We start from the raw sequence: 15,771 nt of genomic DNA, 5'->3' as shown, positions 1-15,771 counted from the left end.
GGTATCTCGTACCGACCATTAGTGATGCAGGTCACGGTATCTCGTACCGACCATTAGTGATGCAGGTCACGGTATCTCGTACCGACCATTAGTGATGCAGGTCACGGTATCTCGTACCGACCATTAGTGATGCAGGTCACGGTATCTCGTACCGACCATTAGTGATGCAGGTCACNAACCTGTCTCTTATACACATCTAGATGTGTATAAGAGACAGCAGTGACAGTGTCAAGTAACGCGGTGCCTCGTAAGTAGTATTCAACACAACACAAGTAACACTCAGTGACAGTGTCCAGTAACGCGGTGCCTCGTAAGTAATATTTACACAGATCGCTCAGTGAGTGTGTACCTCCCCCTCTTTTTCCCTCTTATTGCGCTAATATTTTTGATGTTATCTAATTTATTTCCGATAAGCGGGATACTTTCCACAAAGATGCTATATTTCTGAAGCGGGATACTTTATAAAAAATACTGTATATCTGAAAAAAGTAAAACGATTGAAACTCCCAAACCCACAGGAGCCCAAAAGTTCATGAATCACCCAGAAGGAAATATATATATACTTTGTGGGGTTGTTTATTTTATTTATTTTATTTTATTTTTATTGATATTTTATTTTTATTTATTTGTTTATACCAAATTATCCTAAAAGGGCCTTTAGCGGTGGGGCGAGTTTCTCCCCCCCTCCCCGGTGGGCTTAGTGAGTGTTATGATTATTTTATATAACTAGAAAAATAACATGCTTGTTTAGTTGCTTCGAATTATTTTAATTGATGAGAGAAACTTGATTTAATTGTGGCAGAAACAAACTACTGAGTTTCGATTTAAGCTTATTGATGAGAGTAGCAATAACTATATTTATATCAAATGATTGATTATTAATTTTATCAATAGTGGATCGTAGGAGGAAATCATTCTTGTACAATAGTTGTTCTTTGCGCAATAATACTATTTACAATAATACTTCGTATAATTATAATAATAATAATCACACCGAATACGATCTATTACGCATTTTCCATACACTCCTACATCGTTTTTTCCTTTAATAAATAGACATCTTATCTGTCTTTCAATTCGTCAAATAAAAAAGAGCGATGAGGTAATAATTTCCGCCCGAATACCATGGAATTTATTACGCTGCCATCTTATCGTAATACAACCTGATAAGACAGACCAGAGTATATATACCGACCGTAAAATAGTGTTATATATACCGACCGTATAACGCGTAAAGCTAGATCGAACCTCGGAGTGGACTTTAATATAAATAACAAATATATAAATTAAAAATTAATAAATAAACAGAAAGACACAAATAAGAGGTAGAAAGAGAGTGTAAAAATAAATAAACGTATGTAAATAATAGAATTAACAATTTTTTGGATAAACGTGAGACTTCATTGCAACAGAGCAGTTGCCTCGCCTGTGGCAGCATGTTTCTGTTGTGGGGTTAAGTTGTTGTGTAGGCAGGGCTGGTGTGGGGTTAAGTTGTTGTGTAGGCAGGGCTGGTGTGGGGTTAAGTTGTTGTGTAGGCAGGGCTGGTGTGGGGTTAAGTTGTTGTGTAGGCAGGGCTGGTGTGGGGTTAAGTTGTTGTGTAGGCAGGGCTGGTGTGGGGTTAAGTTGTTGTGTAGGCAGGGCAGTTGTGGGGTTAACCCTCTACCGCTGTATGTCACTTTTCGGGATCATAACTTTCAACTTAAATTATACGTAAACTATTGAGTGTAGCAACCTGAGGACGTTTGTACGCAACAGAGAAGGTTTTAAAGTTGTCGTACGTGGCGGCAAATTATACGTAAACTATTGAGTGTAGCAACCTGAGGACGTTTATACGCAACAGAACATTTTAAAGTTGTCGTACGTGGCGGCAACCATCAGTGCAAGTCATTTTGCGCTCACTAGAACGTATCCTTTTTGAGAAGTAGGCTTGTGACAATATTGCTCCGGTTACTCATGTCAGGCGGTAGAGGGTTAAAATGTGTAGGCAGAGCAGTGGTGGGGTTAAGTTGCAAATGTTATGTATATAGTCTGGGAAGTTGTATGGCAAAGTTTAAGGTCTGTCCCTTATACATATGCATATGTACATGCACATATCCCTTCTTCTTTTTCTACTACTGTTCACCTAGCATTTTGTAAAATCTTTTCTTTACAAATTCCTTCTGTTCTCTCTTATTCCCAGCTGATACGCGTTTCTAATTATACCTGATACACGTAGAAAATGTTACCTGATGCAATTTATACGATTTTCATGCAAGATTGTACATGTTTTGTGCAGAAATCGGCAATCTCTATAGACCGTCCCTCGCGCACCCTGTAGAAAATTATACTCGGTTCTCGGCCGTCCATGTCCCCTCAAATGGATAATAAAACGAGGGTAAATAATAAGGTTCAGGACATCGAACTCGAACAGCCCTACGGCCACGGTGCGTATAATGTGTGTTACGTGCGCATAACGTGTGTTGCGTGCTTATAACGTGTGTTGCGTGCGTATAACGTGTGTTTCGTGCGTATAACGTGGGTTGCCTGCGTATAACGTGTGTTGCCTGCGTATAACGTGTGTTGCGTGCGTATAACGTGTGTGGCGTGCGTATAACGTGTGTTGCGTGCGTACATGTAACGTGTGTTGCGTGCGCATAACGTGTGTGGCGTGCACATAACGTGTGTTGCGTGCGTATAACGTGTGTTGCGTGCGTATAACGTGCGTTGCGTGCGTATAACGTGTGTGGTATAACGTGTGTTTCGTGCGTATAACGTGGGTTGCCTGCGTATAACGTGTGTTGCCTGCGTATAACGTGCGTTGCGTGCGTATAACGTGTGTGGCGTGCGTATAACGTGTGTTGCGTGCGTACATGTAACGTGTGTTGCGTGCGTATAACGTGTGTGGCGTGCGTATAACGTGTGTTGCGTGCGTACATGTAACGTGTGTAGCGTGCGTATAGCGTGTGTTGCGTGCGTATAACCTATAACGTGTGTGGCGTGCGTATAACGTGTGTTACGTGCGTATAACGTGCGTTGCGTGCTTATAACGTGTGTTACGTGCGTATAACGTGTGTTGCGTGCGTATAACGTGTGTTGCGTGCGTATAACGTGTGTTGCGTGCGTATACCGTGTATTGCGTGCACATAACGTGTATTGCGTGCGTATAACGTGTGTTACGTGGGTATAGCGTGTACTGCATGCATATGGCGTGCGTAACAATGAGCACTAATTAGTTAACGTGATGAACTGTACGTGCGTGTGAACGAGAGCTCATTAACTGTGAAACATGCGGTAGAAATTTCACACAGTGAAGTTTGTATATTTGTTCTTAACTCTTTGTGATGGCAATCGGTTAACTCTTTGTGATGGCAATCGGTTAACTCTTTGTGATGGCAGCCCGTTAACTCTTTGTGATGGCAGCCCGTTAACTCTTTGTGATGGCAGCCCGTTAACTCTTTGTGATGGCAGCCCGTTAACTCGATCTCGATGAAAATGATGGTTGCTCTTCCATTAGGAAAGGAAATGATAGTTGCTTCATCCATAACTACGCCTAATTTTTCAATTGGGTTTTCGTGTATGATTTGCGATGCCGGTGCTGAAGGAATAAATCTTTGTATTTATTGTTTTATGTGCATGAAAAGTTCATTAAGCATTCCGCTGCATATGGACAGCGGAATGCTACTAAAGATATTCTTAGCGTATGAACTGACCAATCCTGAAGATTACTGAGTGACAACTTGTTCAGAACTTTTACAAGTGTGTTGTCAATAAAATAATAAAAATGACTTTCAGTATTTAATTAATTTACAATATTTTAATCTATATTATGGACCTATATATATCAGCAGCAGCAGCAGCAATGGAAGGAACGCTATGGCAGCAATACATGGCGCTGTTGCGTCGTAATTTCTTGATCAAAATAAGGGAGCGACGCAAGACCATCTCGGTGAGCAGCTGAGAAGTTTGCCGTATATGATATATAATATATACTATATAATATACACACAATATTGATATCGAGTTTTTATTTTCTACGTAAAATGCAATCATGAATTCGCCATACTCGTAATTTCGGGCTCTGATGGCTGAACTTCCTGGCAGTTCGAGTAGTGCTTTTTGCACCGCACGAACGTGTATTTTTATTTTATGAGCAGGAATTTGCCTTGCCACTGTACTTTCTGCTCATCCTCGCTCTGCTACGGCTCGCTATCCCTGCTCCCTCCTACCCCGCACAGCTCAACCCCCATGACTACGGGAACGTCTGGGGCTCTGCTGTACATCTGTGCAATGTAACGCTGCACAGCACACCAAACACTACACAGGTTAGTGCTGTACATCTGTACAATGTCACGCTGTACATGTGAGCAATACACACATGCGCTGTGCTAAATCATTTCGCCGAATGCAAAATGATGCGATGACACTATAGTGTTCCTAGTCGCTAAAGCTGGAATATGTCAGGAACATTCTTGTCCCCAGCTTATAATGTCTGGGCATGTCGGGAACATTCTTGTCCCCAGCTTATAATGTCTGGGCACGTCGGAAACATTCTTGTCCCCAGCTTATAATGTCTGGACAAGTCGGGAACATTCTTGTCCCCAGCTTATAATGTCTGGACATGTCGGGAACATTCTTGTCCCTAGCTTATAATGTCTGGGCACGTCGGGAACATTCTTGTCCCCAGCTCATAATGTCTGGACACGTCGGGAACATTCTTGTCCCCAGTCCTTAAAGTTTGGGTATTTAGGAGATATAAAATGATATATTTTATATCTCTTAAATATATTGGATATATAAAATAAATATTAATTTATAAAATGATGTACTATATATATTATGATGTACCGTAGGTGCGGCGGGTGGTGGACGCGGTGGCGAGGGCGGTGAGGGGGCGCAGTGTCTACTACGAGAAGGAGGAAGACATCGTCGATGTCTACAGGTAAGAGCTAGGCAAGGCAGGTCAGGTCTGAACTAGGCAGGGCAGGTCAGGTCTGAACTAGGCAAGGCAGGTCGGGTCAGAACTAGGCAAAGCAGGTCGGGTCAGAGCTAGGCAAGGCAGGTCAGGTCAGAGCTAGGCAAGGCAGGTCAGATCAGAGCTAGGCAAGGCAGGTCAGGTCTGAACTAGGCAAGGCAGGTCAGGTCTGAACTAGGCAAGGCAGGTCAGGTCTGAACTAGGCAAGGCAGGTCAGGTCTGAACTAGGCAAGGCAGGTCAGGTCAGAGCTAGGCAAGGCAGGTCAGGTCAGAGCTAGGCAAGGCAGGTCAAGTCTGAACTAGGCAAGGCAGGTTCAGACATAACGCTTGCAGTTATCCATGCAGTTATCGCTGCATACAGTTATCCATCGGAGTAATGAATAAATAGGAGAAATTCATCTGAATTACTGTTGAATATTCACAATCACTCGATGTTACTGGAATCTGCCAAAAATCATTAGAATCGCTACTATTGAGATATCAGAATCTTCCTCGCGCAGAGCAAGACTCGCTTTATGGCAACACTCGTTAAGCCGACATGCTGTGTGGCATCACTCCTTATGGCCGCGCGTTGTATGGCAACACTCTTTGATATGACGTGCTGTATGGCAACACTCCCCCCTCCCCTCCCCAGGAACCACTCCCCCTCGGTGGAGGTCGCCCTGGTCTTCTCTGAGGAGCCCCTGAGGGACCGCAACTACACCATACGCATGAACCCTGTCCTGCGACCCCTGCCCGACCCCTCCAACCTGTGAGTGCCCGACCCCTCCAACCTGTGAGTGCCCGACCCCTCCAACCTGTGAGTGCCCGACCCCTCCAACCTGTGAGTGCCCGACCCCTCCAACCTGTGAGTGCCCGACCCCTCCAACCTGTGAGTGCCCGACCCCTCCAACCTGTGAGTGCCCGACCCCACCAACCTGTGAGTGCCCGACCCCTCCAACCTGTGAGTGCCCGACCCCTCCAACCTGTGAGTGCCCGACCCCACCAACCTGTGAGTGCCTTCTACTCTTACCCCTCCTCCTCTTCCTCCTCCTCTTCCTACTCCTACTCCTCCCCATGCCCCCAGTTGGGTGTCGCCGACGATGTGCCGGCAGACTGTGAACGGCAGCCTTGAGAGCCCCATAACGTGCCCCCCTACTTACTACTACTACTCGGGCCTCCTGGGCCTCCAGGGCCTCGTTGACTGGGCCATCTTGAGAGTGAGTCATGCTGTTGTGGGCCTCCAGGGCCTCATTGACTGGGCCATCTTGAGAGTGAGTCACGCTGTTGTGGGCCTCCATGGTCTCGTTGACTGGGCCATCTTGAGAGTGAGTCCTGTTGTTTTGTGCCTCCAGGGCCTCATTGACTGGGCCATCTTGAGAGTGAGTCCTGTTGTCTTGGGCCTCCAGGGCCTCATTGACTGGGCCATCTTGAGAGTGAGTCATGCTGTTGTGGGCCTCCAGTGCCTCATTGACTGGGCCATCTTCATTGGCCATTGGACATTTGTAGCTCATGTTACTTAGGTCCTGAGAAAACTCAATGTTGAATGTGGACTACAAATAATATCACGTTTCAAACATATTAATTTATTTGACCGGTCTCCGGGATAACTTTATGCTTTTTTTTTTGTTGAGGAATGTTCTAGTTTATGGAAATTTAATTGTACCTGAGGTTATTATAGTTCAGATTTAATAATATAACTCTAATGCATCTGCCAAGCATGTACCATCAGTAGCGCTTTATTTTCTGAAATGTGAGGTGATTGCTGTTCGAGCTCCACGCTGTGCTTAAATATAACCTTCTTGTATTGTCTCCACTAACATAATTACTATCATCACCATGAAAATAATAATCCTTTGGGACACTTGTTTAAAGTTGGTATTTTCAGGATAGTTGACCCCTCTTTTGAAGTTTGACCCACTTAACTAATTGAAACAAGTTCGAACTTTGGGGTTTTCTGGATTTCGCTGTACCTGAGTAAATGGAGATGATTTTATTTGTTCATATCTTCTTAATTTATAAGACAACAATTGTCGGTGCAATTAACTTCATTTAAATTAACTTCTCTCACTTTGTACAGGATGAAACTCTTGTCGATGATTTTAACGTGGCACCACAACGGACCACAACCTGGACCCCACAGCATTCAGGACCGTTGAGTGCTACTGGACCACACCCAACAGAGCTGGACAATCTACCATGCATCAGTCTACCTAACTACAATTTATTTAACACCAGTCTACCGAACATAAGCTACCAGAGTTTCCCCCTAGATGCAGTCGTGTCTAGTAACCTAGAAGTGCTACGCGACATAGTACCGCTGTACATGGTCTTCTCATGGGCACAGTTCATCGTGTACATGTTGATGCTTATAGTGGAGGAGAAAGAGAAGAAGATTAAAGAGGGCATGAAGATGATGGGTCTACAGGGCGTGGTCTACTGGTGAGTGCTGGGTCTACAGGGTGTGGTCTACTGGTGAGTGCTGGGTCTACAGGGCGTGGTCTACTGGTGAGTGCTGGGTCTACTGGGCGTGGTCTACTGGTGAGTGCTGGACTCTACAGAGCGTGATTTACAAGTGACTGGCGGGCCTACAGATATGTTCTTGGTCTGCAGAGAGAGATCTACTGACATATCTTTAGTCTGCAGCGAGGTGGTCTACTAATATTCCTTATCCCTCTACAGGCTGTCATGGCTGACGGTGTACGGGTTGTACGTAGTTGTACTAGCGCTCCTGTGCACCATTATACTCCCTCTGGCCAACATCTTCCTGTACGCTAGTCCTGGCTACTGCTTCCTGCTCTTCATCCTCTACGGGCTATCCTCCATCATCCTCGCCCTCATGATGACGCCTTTCTTCAGCAAGGCTAAGGTCTGTCTAATTTCAATAAACTAAGTTCTCACGGGCCAATCAATTAAATTTTCTTCTTTTTGACTCAATAATAATAATCCTTTTAAAACAAAATTACCTAAGTTTTCACGCGCCAATCAATTAATTTTTCTTCTTTTAGACCTAATAATAATCATCCTTGGAAAGCAAAACGTACAGAACCTTATAAATCACGAACTTGCTTCTGCAGCAGTTGGGTTTATATTAATTGAAAGTTAGCGCTTGATCTTTTAACCATTATTATAATATTGTTAATTGCTAATGTATTAATCTATATATGCTAAACGTTCACCGAGAATCTAGGTTTTCCTTTTCCGTAATTAAAAACAATACCTCAAAAGCTCAATACCGATAAACATTGACGTATTATATACACATTACACGTATATAATACACATAATGTCACATATCACGTAATGTCACATTTCACGTAATGTCACATTTCACGTAATGTCACATTTCACATAATGTCACATTCCACGTAATGTCTCATTTCATTTCACGTAATGTCACATTCACCGACCAATGTTATAGGCGAGTGATGGAACATTCCTTACAGTTTTCATTTCATGCTGTAAACTGTAGCAAATGTAACAAGAAGACATTTTTTAGTTGTATACTGTAACAATTGTTATAGCGAGAAAATTTTTTTGCTGTAAACTGTAACAAATGTTACAACGAGACAATGTCCTGCTGTAAACCGTAACTAATGCCTCGCTGTAAACTGTAACAAATATCTTGCTATAAACTGTAACAATGTCTCGCTGTAAACTACAACCACCCACCCTACCACTGTGTGCAGGTAGCTGGGGTGGTCGGTAACCTGACACAGGTGTTCATGTCTCTACTCTTCTACCTGCAAGTCTACCTGGGCGACCAGATAGACCCCGTCTACTACTGGCTACTGGCACTAATGTCGCCATGTGCCTTCTCTTTCGCCATAGACAAGGTGACAACATTCAGGAAAATTACCGAGATAATAGATTATTAATAATATAGAAACAATAATAATAACGAGATAATAGATTATTAATAATATTGGAACAATGATAATAAATTAATACATTATATATAGTGAGAATCAGCTGATTTGAATATTTTGATGCTTACTAATAATTATATAAAACTCTAAGCAATATTTTTCATCCACTTTTCTCCCAGAGAAATGAGTGAGTTTTTGTCCAAATTCTATTGCACTTTTGAGATGCAATCTGACCAATTTTAGCCCAACAAGAGCGCGTATTCGATAATAAAACCCATAAATTTTTAATTATCGTTAATTAAACGGATTAAATTAGATAATAATTCATTAAACAAAGAATTCAATGCACAGATCCTGGTGCTGGACGTGACGGCTGGAGGCCTGTCGTCCAGCACGCTCTGGACGGGTCCAGGCCTCCCGTTTGCTGGCAGTCTCATCATGATCAGCCTGGACATCGTGCTGTACCTTGTGCTGGCACTGTACCTGGACGCTGTTGTGCCAAGTGTGTTGTGCTGTACCTTGTGCTGGCACTGTACCTGGACGCTGTTGTGCCAAGTGTGTTGTGCTGTACCTTGTGCTGGCACTGCACATAGTTGAAGTTTATATTACATATTTAAATATATTAAAACGGTTAAATATCATTACGTTTAATATTGGTGAATCTCATTCACTTACACAAATCATACATATGATTCGATGTATGAATTTGATTCACATTTTTATCCTAACATAAATCCAATATTTCATGCAAATCCTTCACTCATGGTTGAATTAATATATTCGTTCAATATATTAATAATTAATATTAATATATTAATTCAACAAATCCTTGACTCGTCTGCAGCGGAGTACGGCACGAGGCTCAAGCCCTGGTTCTTCCTACAGCCGTCCTTCTGGCGACGCCCCAACCGTACCTCAACCGTGAGTGATGACCAGGGGCCGTACTGTCTGTAATAGTGCGGATCTGTACTGTAAATATATTACGGATCTGTACTATCAGTAATAATACGGCTCTGTACTGTAAAAAATAGTACGGCTGTGTGCTATGAAAAATAGTACGGCTCTGTACTATAAAAAATGTACGGTTCCATACTGTCAGTAATAGTACGGCTCCGTACTGTCAGCCTAGCACTGACAACTTACGAGCTAAACTCATAAATACAAGACTTGGAATTGGTCGCTACGTGTGCTTAGGCCGCTGCGTGTACTTAGGCCGCTGCGTGTACTTAGGCCGCTGCGTGTACTTAGGCCGCTGCGTGTACTTAGGCCGCTACGTGTACTTAGACCTCTACATGTACTTAAGCGACATCTGACCGTACAGCCGCAGACGCATAATTCTTGCGTCCTGCTAAGACGTATTCAGTGTTAACACTGCCTATCGTTGAGCATGAGCGTAACATTATTTACCGTGAATACATTCAGACGAAATATGGGCTTAAAATCATCAGGATTTATTTGTTAAAAATTTATTCTCGCCATGCGAGCGGTCTGATTGACTTACATCAGACTTATAAGTAAGAACTTTGTAAATTACAACACAATGAATTTATAACGGTAGTATTTACTATATTATTATTCATCTACTTATTGGATTGTTATTTAACTTATGTTATCGATTCATCACTCTTATTATCTTTTCTTCTTAGTCTGTATGAATACTCGCGATACCTGCAATAAATAACACAATCTAGTGGAAATAACTGCATTGTAACGCTAATTAATTCATACATGCTCTGCTGATACTTTCTTTTTCGGGTCAGTTTATACTTCTTATGTATCCGCTTTAATTCAATATACGCAAGCAACATCGATATAGAGGTGCTTGCGTTGCACGAGCAACTCTGAAGCAGATCCGGGGCCATACTTTCAAAACTCGCTGCTATGCGGTCGGCATGACGATTCTGCGCTAAACCTGCCGTAAACTTGCTCTCAACCTGCCATAAAATGCTCTAAACCTTCCGTAAACATGCTCTAAACCTGCCGTAAACATGTTCTAAACCTGCCGTAAACATACTCTAAAACCTGCCGTAAACATGCTCTAAATCTGCCATAAACGTGCTATAAACCTGCCATAAACATGCTCTAAACCTGCTTTCAACCTGCCGTAAACATGCTCAAAACCTGCCATAAACATGCTCTAAACCGGCCATAAACATTCTATAATCCTGCCATAAACATGCTATAAACCTGCCACAAACATGCTCTAAACCTGCCACAAACATGCTCTAAACCTGCCACAAACATGCTCTAAACCTGCCACAAACATGCTCTAAACCTGCCATAAACATGCTCTAAACCTGCCATAAACATGCTCTGAACCTGCCATAAACATGCTCTGAACCTGCTCCAAACCGGCTCTCATGCTTCAATCGGCGCAGACACCCGCTACGAATTTTAACTGGGGACTCCGTGTGCAGAACGAGCTGTACGCCCAGGACCAGCTGGACGACGACAACCTGATGTCTTCAGAACGGCGCATGAGTGCGGGGAGTGTGGGGAGCAGTGGGGATGTGGAGGAGGTGGGGCCGGAGATGAGGGGCAAGGCTGGGGTCATCATCCGGGGGGTATGCAAAACCTTCAAGGGGGGACGCGGCAAGCCTCCTATTAAAGCTGTTGACAGTGAGTATAGTTGCCCTACTTTATTTGTTTATTGTGAATGTGTTTATAATATTTTGTATGTTTACATTTTTTTGTGGATCAAACCACGGTTGAAGTTTATATGTTTGATGTTTATTTACTTGTCAGGTTCCTTTCATATCCGATTAAGTCCAAACTTACAAGCCGCCCTCTGGTGCGTATTGTAGTAACTTTGTCGCCAGTTGTTTTCTAGAAGATATTCGCCACAAAATTAGTAACAAAACTGAAAGTATTCATCATTTAACGACGTTTTCTCTCCGAATTACTCAAAAATGCTACCATACCGTAATGTTTTGAATATTTCAACAATAAGAACATATAAAGCCATATATAAGAACATATTCGTGTATTGCTTGTATTCGTGGACAAATACTAACTGCCACTAATTATCATGCCACTGGCCTAGTGCAGAGGGTATACTGTCTCCTTGCGTTGCCAGTAGTTCTATACACGAGGTCAATAGCATAACTAGTAGTGACGATTTGCATTTAAAAAAGTTTTCCACTGGCCAAGGGAAAAAGAATAAGTGACACTTTACAAGAGGCCAATAGCATAACAAGTAATGTCAGTAACTATTTTAATGTTATACTGACCGCCACTACTGTCTCCGTGTACAAGTTTACTGGCCGCCACTATAGTCTCCTTGTACAAGTTTACTGGCCGCCACTATAGTCTCCGTGTACAAGTTTACTGGCCGCCACTATAGTCTCCGTGTTTATATGCTTCTCTACACATGACCACTGCGTGTCCACCAGACTTCAGCCTGACCATCTACGAGGACGAGATCACGGCCATCCTCGGCCATAACGGCGCCGGCAAAACGACGTTGTTTAACGTCCTCACGGGCATGACGGAAGTGACGTCTGGTGCAGCACACGTCTTCGGTCTCAGCGTCGGGTGAGTTTCAGGAGTGCGTTCCAGGTAGGATAAGGTAGAAAAATGACGTTTTCTACCTCATTTCTACCTCGAGAAGGATGAAAGGCTATAGAAAAGGTGCGCTTAAAGGACGTGGTAGAAAAGGGACGTTTTACTTACAGGAAAGTTTATAGAAAAGGTGTGCTGTAAGGGAATGGTAGAAAAGGGACGTTTCAGGTGTGGTAGGATGAAAAATAGTTTTATGATGGATAAGTTTCAGGTAGAGTAGCGTAGAAAAACAATTTGTTTTATGAATGGAACGTTTCAAGTACGATATAGAAGAAACTGTGTTATATGAAGGATACGGCTTATTTATGGTAGGGTAGGAGATGTATTTTAGGACGGGTGAATTTCGGGAAGAATAGGCCTGAGGAAGGATATGCATTTCATAATTGGGACGATGAGGAATTGTAAGCTGTAGGAAGATTATATGTGTAGGAAATAAACGTTTTACCAAGGGTGCATTGTAGGAATCTCGTGTTGTAGGAAGGGGTGTTGAGAAGAGTTAGTTTCAGTAAGGGTGACGTATTTGAACCGTGCGTTTGAGAAAGAGTTTTTTTTTCGGAATGATGCCTTTTAGGACGTGTTTTTAGGCAATGTGCGTTAGTACGTGTTAGGATAGGAAGGAAGATTACGTGTTAGGATAGGTGAGTTCAAGGAAGGTTGGTAAGTTTAAATAAGGATGAGTTTTGTGGAGGCTATGTTGTTATAGTAGCGTGCGTTTAGAAAAGACATGTCTTATGAATGGTAAATTTTGTACAAGTTTTTAGAATCTAGAATTCCCTGCTGTCACTGCTAGTATTAACGCAAGACATACCATGATGCTAGAGTACCTGTCTCTGCATGATGCTAGACCCCCTGTCTCTGCATGATGCGAGACCCCCTGTCTCTGCATGATGCTAGACCCCCTGTCTCTGCATGATGCTAGACCCCCTGTCTCTGCATGATGCGAGACTCCCTGTCTCTGCATGATGCTAGTCTCTGTCGTCACAGAGACCCCCACGACCTACGCGAGATACGCAGCATGACTGGAGTGTGCCCCCAGCATGACATCCTCTTCACTGTTCTCACGCCGAGGGAACACCTCATGTTCTACGCCAGGATCAGGGTGAGTGCGTGTGTTCTCTTCATGATTCCATTTACTGAATTTGTCATAGAATAAGTTACAAAATTATTTGAAAACATAAAAGTATGCCGCCATTACCCTGCCTTTGTGATTTTAATTTTGTCATTTTTAAGATAAATCGCAGTTAAGAACGAGTATGCTTCAATAATTTGACTGTAGCATAATTATTCTTCCATTCCTAAATTACTCCAAGCTGCCGGTATGTCTTTATTGAAATTCTTTTTCACTTGTTGACTGTTTTCGCTTGGAAATGAGTAAGATTTTGTACAAATGCGATGCACTTTTTACCCTTGCGCGGGTCTTCCTGACTTAGTTTGGCCCGGCAACGTTTGCTCCTTTCAATTTACGTTAAGTCTCATAAGCGGCAACATCAACCCCTACGCCTGCTTTCCCGGCGTAAGACTGATAGGCCTTCACGAGCCACTGCACATTATATACTACCGCCTAGTTGGCAACCTCTTAGAAAGGTTGCCACTTATAGAATAGAATAGAAGTGTCGGCGTTGAAGAAATAGGCCCATGGCCTGTTGCCGATTCTTGAACTTTTCGTGACTTGATTCACAAGGGATCCGGCCTTTGGAACCCGATCTTTCCATAACTGACGATTTATTGAGATAGCTGCTGGACTTATTGCCTGCTCCGTAATTTGCTAGGCATTTTAAGACTGAACATATGCTCCTGCATAGCTTCGTCTAGAGTGTTCTTGAAGATGTTCATACTCGGAGCGTCAACGATGATATCAGGGAGGCTGTTCCACATGTCGGTGACTCGAAGCGAGAAGAAATGTTGTCGCATGGATGCGTTCCAACGCTGTTTTTTTAGTTTATAGCCGTGGCCCCTGGTGTTGGTTCTTGTTTCAAATTCTAGTAATCCTTCTGGGACCTTGTATAAGCCATGAGTATATTTGTATACTTCAATGAGGTCCCCACGCAGACGTCGATAATGGAGGCTTGGAAGCTTCATAATCTTTAATCTTTCCTCATAGGACTTGCCTTTCAAGCCCGGAACTATCCTTGTTGCGCGTCTTTGAACACTCTCTACTAAATTTTTGTCCTTTTCAAATTTCGGTGACCACACTACGTTTCCAAACTCCAGGTTCGGGCGCACGACAGCAACAAACAACTGCTTCATCGTTTCTAAATCTAGGAACTCGAAAGAGCGTCTGATCAGTCCAAGTCGTTTATTGGCTTTATTAACTTGACTTTCAATATGCTTAGATAATTTCAACTCATTGTCGATATTAACTCCTAAATCCTTTTCCGTTGTCGACTTCGACATCATCACTCTGTCGTTGCAACCGTGTCTTCTCATACTGTAATCTTGCTGTTCATTATTCTTGCCAAGGTATATAACTTTACATTTGTCAGCGTTAAAACGCAGCTGCCACTTATCAGCCCAGTCAACCAGCCTGTCAAGATCACCTTGCAACTGTACTTTTTGCGACGTATTCTTCACCATATTATAAACTTTTGTGTCGTCAGCATACCTCGAGCAAACGCTAGACACAGCTTCTGGCAGATCGTTTATAAACGCAACGAATAAGAATAGGCCCGAGAACGCTTCCTTGTGGCACGCCGCTGCGCACTGAAGCCCAGTCTGATACGGACCCATTAATACTGACACGTTGTCGCCTCCCTACTAGAAAATGTCTGATCCATTTGAGTACATTACTCTCAATTCCCAAAGACTTCAATTTACGCAACAACCGCTCATGTGGAACACTGTCAAATGCCTTGGCTTATATCCTGTATAATGTTTATAATCATACCAGTAACCACTCACACAATGTACTGATCTTAACAGGGTCATGTTCACATTGCGCTCGTGGCACTGTTTTACGTTAAAATTATTCCGTTCAATTTAAAGTTCAGCAGTAATACCTATTTGTACTGGTGTTAGGGGCTGCCAGAGGCACGACTGCGTGAGGAGGTAGAGAGAGCGCTGGATGAGGTTGACCTCTCATCCAAGGCTGACAGTAAAGCTGACGACCTCTCAGGTGCGTTCTAACGCACTAATTGAAGATACATTTTTGGTTTAAAACTCCCTTGAATAGGTTGTCTTTCATTATTGCTTTACCAAAAATATGAAATTTTTCTCCTCTAGTAAAATTGTTTAATTAATAACTATCGATTTCTGCTTTAATATCTTTAACTGGTTACAAGCTTGCGTAACCTGTATGTATTTTGAGAAAAAATTTTTGTTTCACAATAACTATAGTAAAACATTTGAGAGCATACGAACTGTTACAGATACATGAATTTCCATACATAAAGAAGAACAATAGTTACAATGTAA

The 15,771-nt window shown here is 42.7% G+C and overlaps 1 protein-coding gene across 1 annotated transcript; it reads left to right on the top strand.

Moving 5' to 3' along the window:
* Window positions 1–223: 223 nt before the first annotated feature.
* Window positions 224–15,472, top strand: LOC108683101 (cholesterol transporter ABCA5; the record flags this gene model as incomplete). The annotated part of the gene is given in 16 exon segments (XM_018172382.2): window positions 224–310; window positions 2,276–2,423; window positions 3,825–3,925; window positions 4,134–4,301; window positions 4,830–4,918; window positions 5,586–5,702; window positions 6,018–6,150; window positions 7,011–7,372; window positions 7,613–7,799; window positions 8,620–8,766; window positions 9,151–9,301; window positions 9,644–9,720; window positions 11,217–11,418; window positions 12,192–12,333; window positions 13,345–13,459; window positions 15,376–15,472. Coding segments are annotated over 15 exon segments (2,167 nt in total), but the record flags the coding sequence as incomplete, so codon positions are not given.
* Between the last annotated feature and the right edge of the window lie 299 nt (window positions 15,473–15,771).

Source organism: Hyalella azteca, unplaced genomic scaffold (genome assembly GCF_000764305.2).
Source record: "Hyalella azteca isolate HAZT.00-mixed unplaced genomic scaffold, Hazt_2.0.2 contig14408, whole genome shotgun sequence".
Lineage (NCBI taxonomy): Eukaryota > Metazoa > Arthropoda > Malacostraca > Amphipoda > Hyalellidae > Hyalella > Hyalella azteca.
The sequence above is the reverse complement of the archived record's forward strand: the minus strand, read 5'-3'. Positions and strand labels throughout refer to the sequence as shown.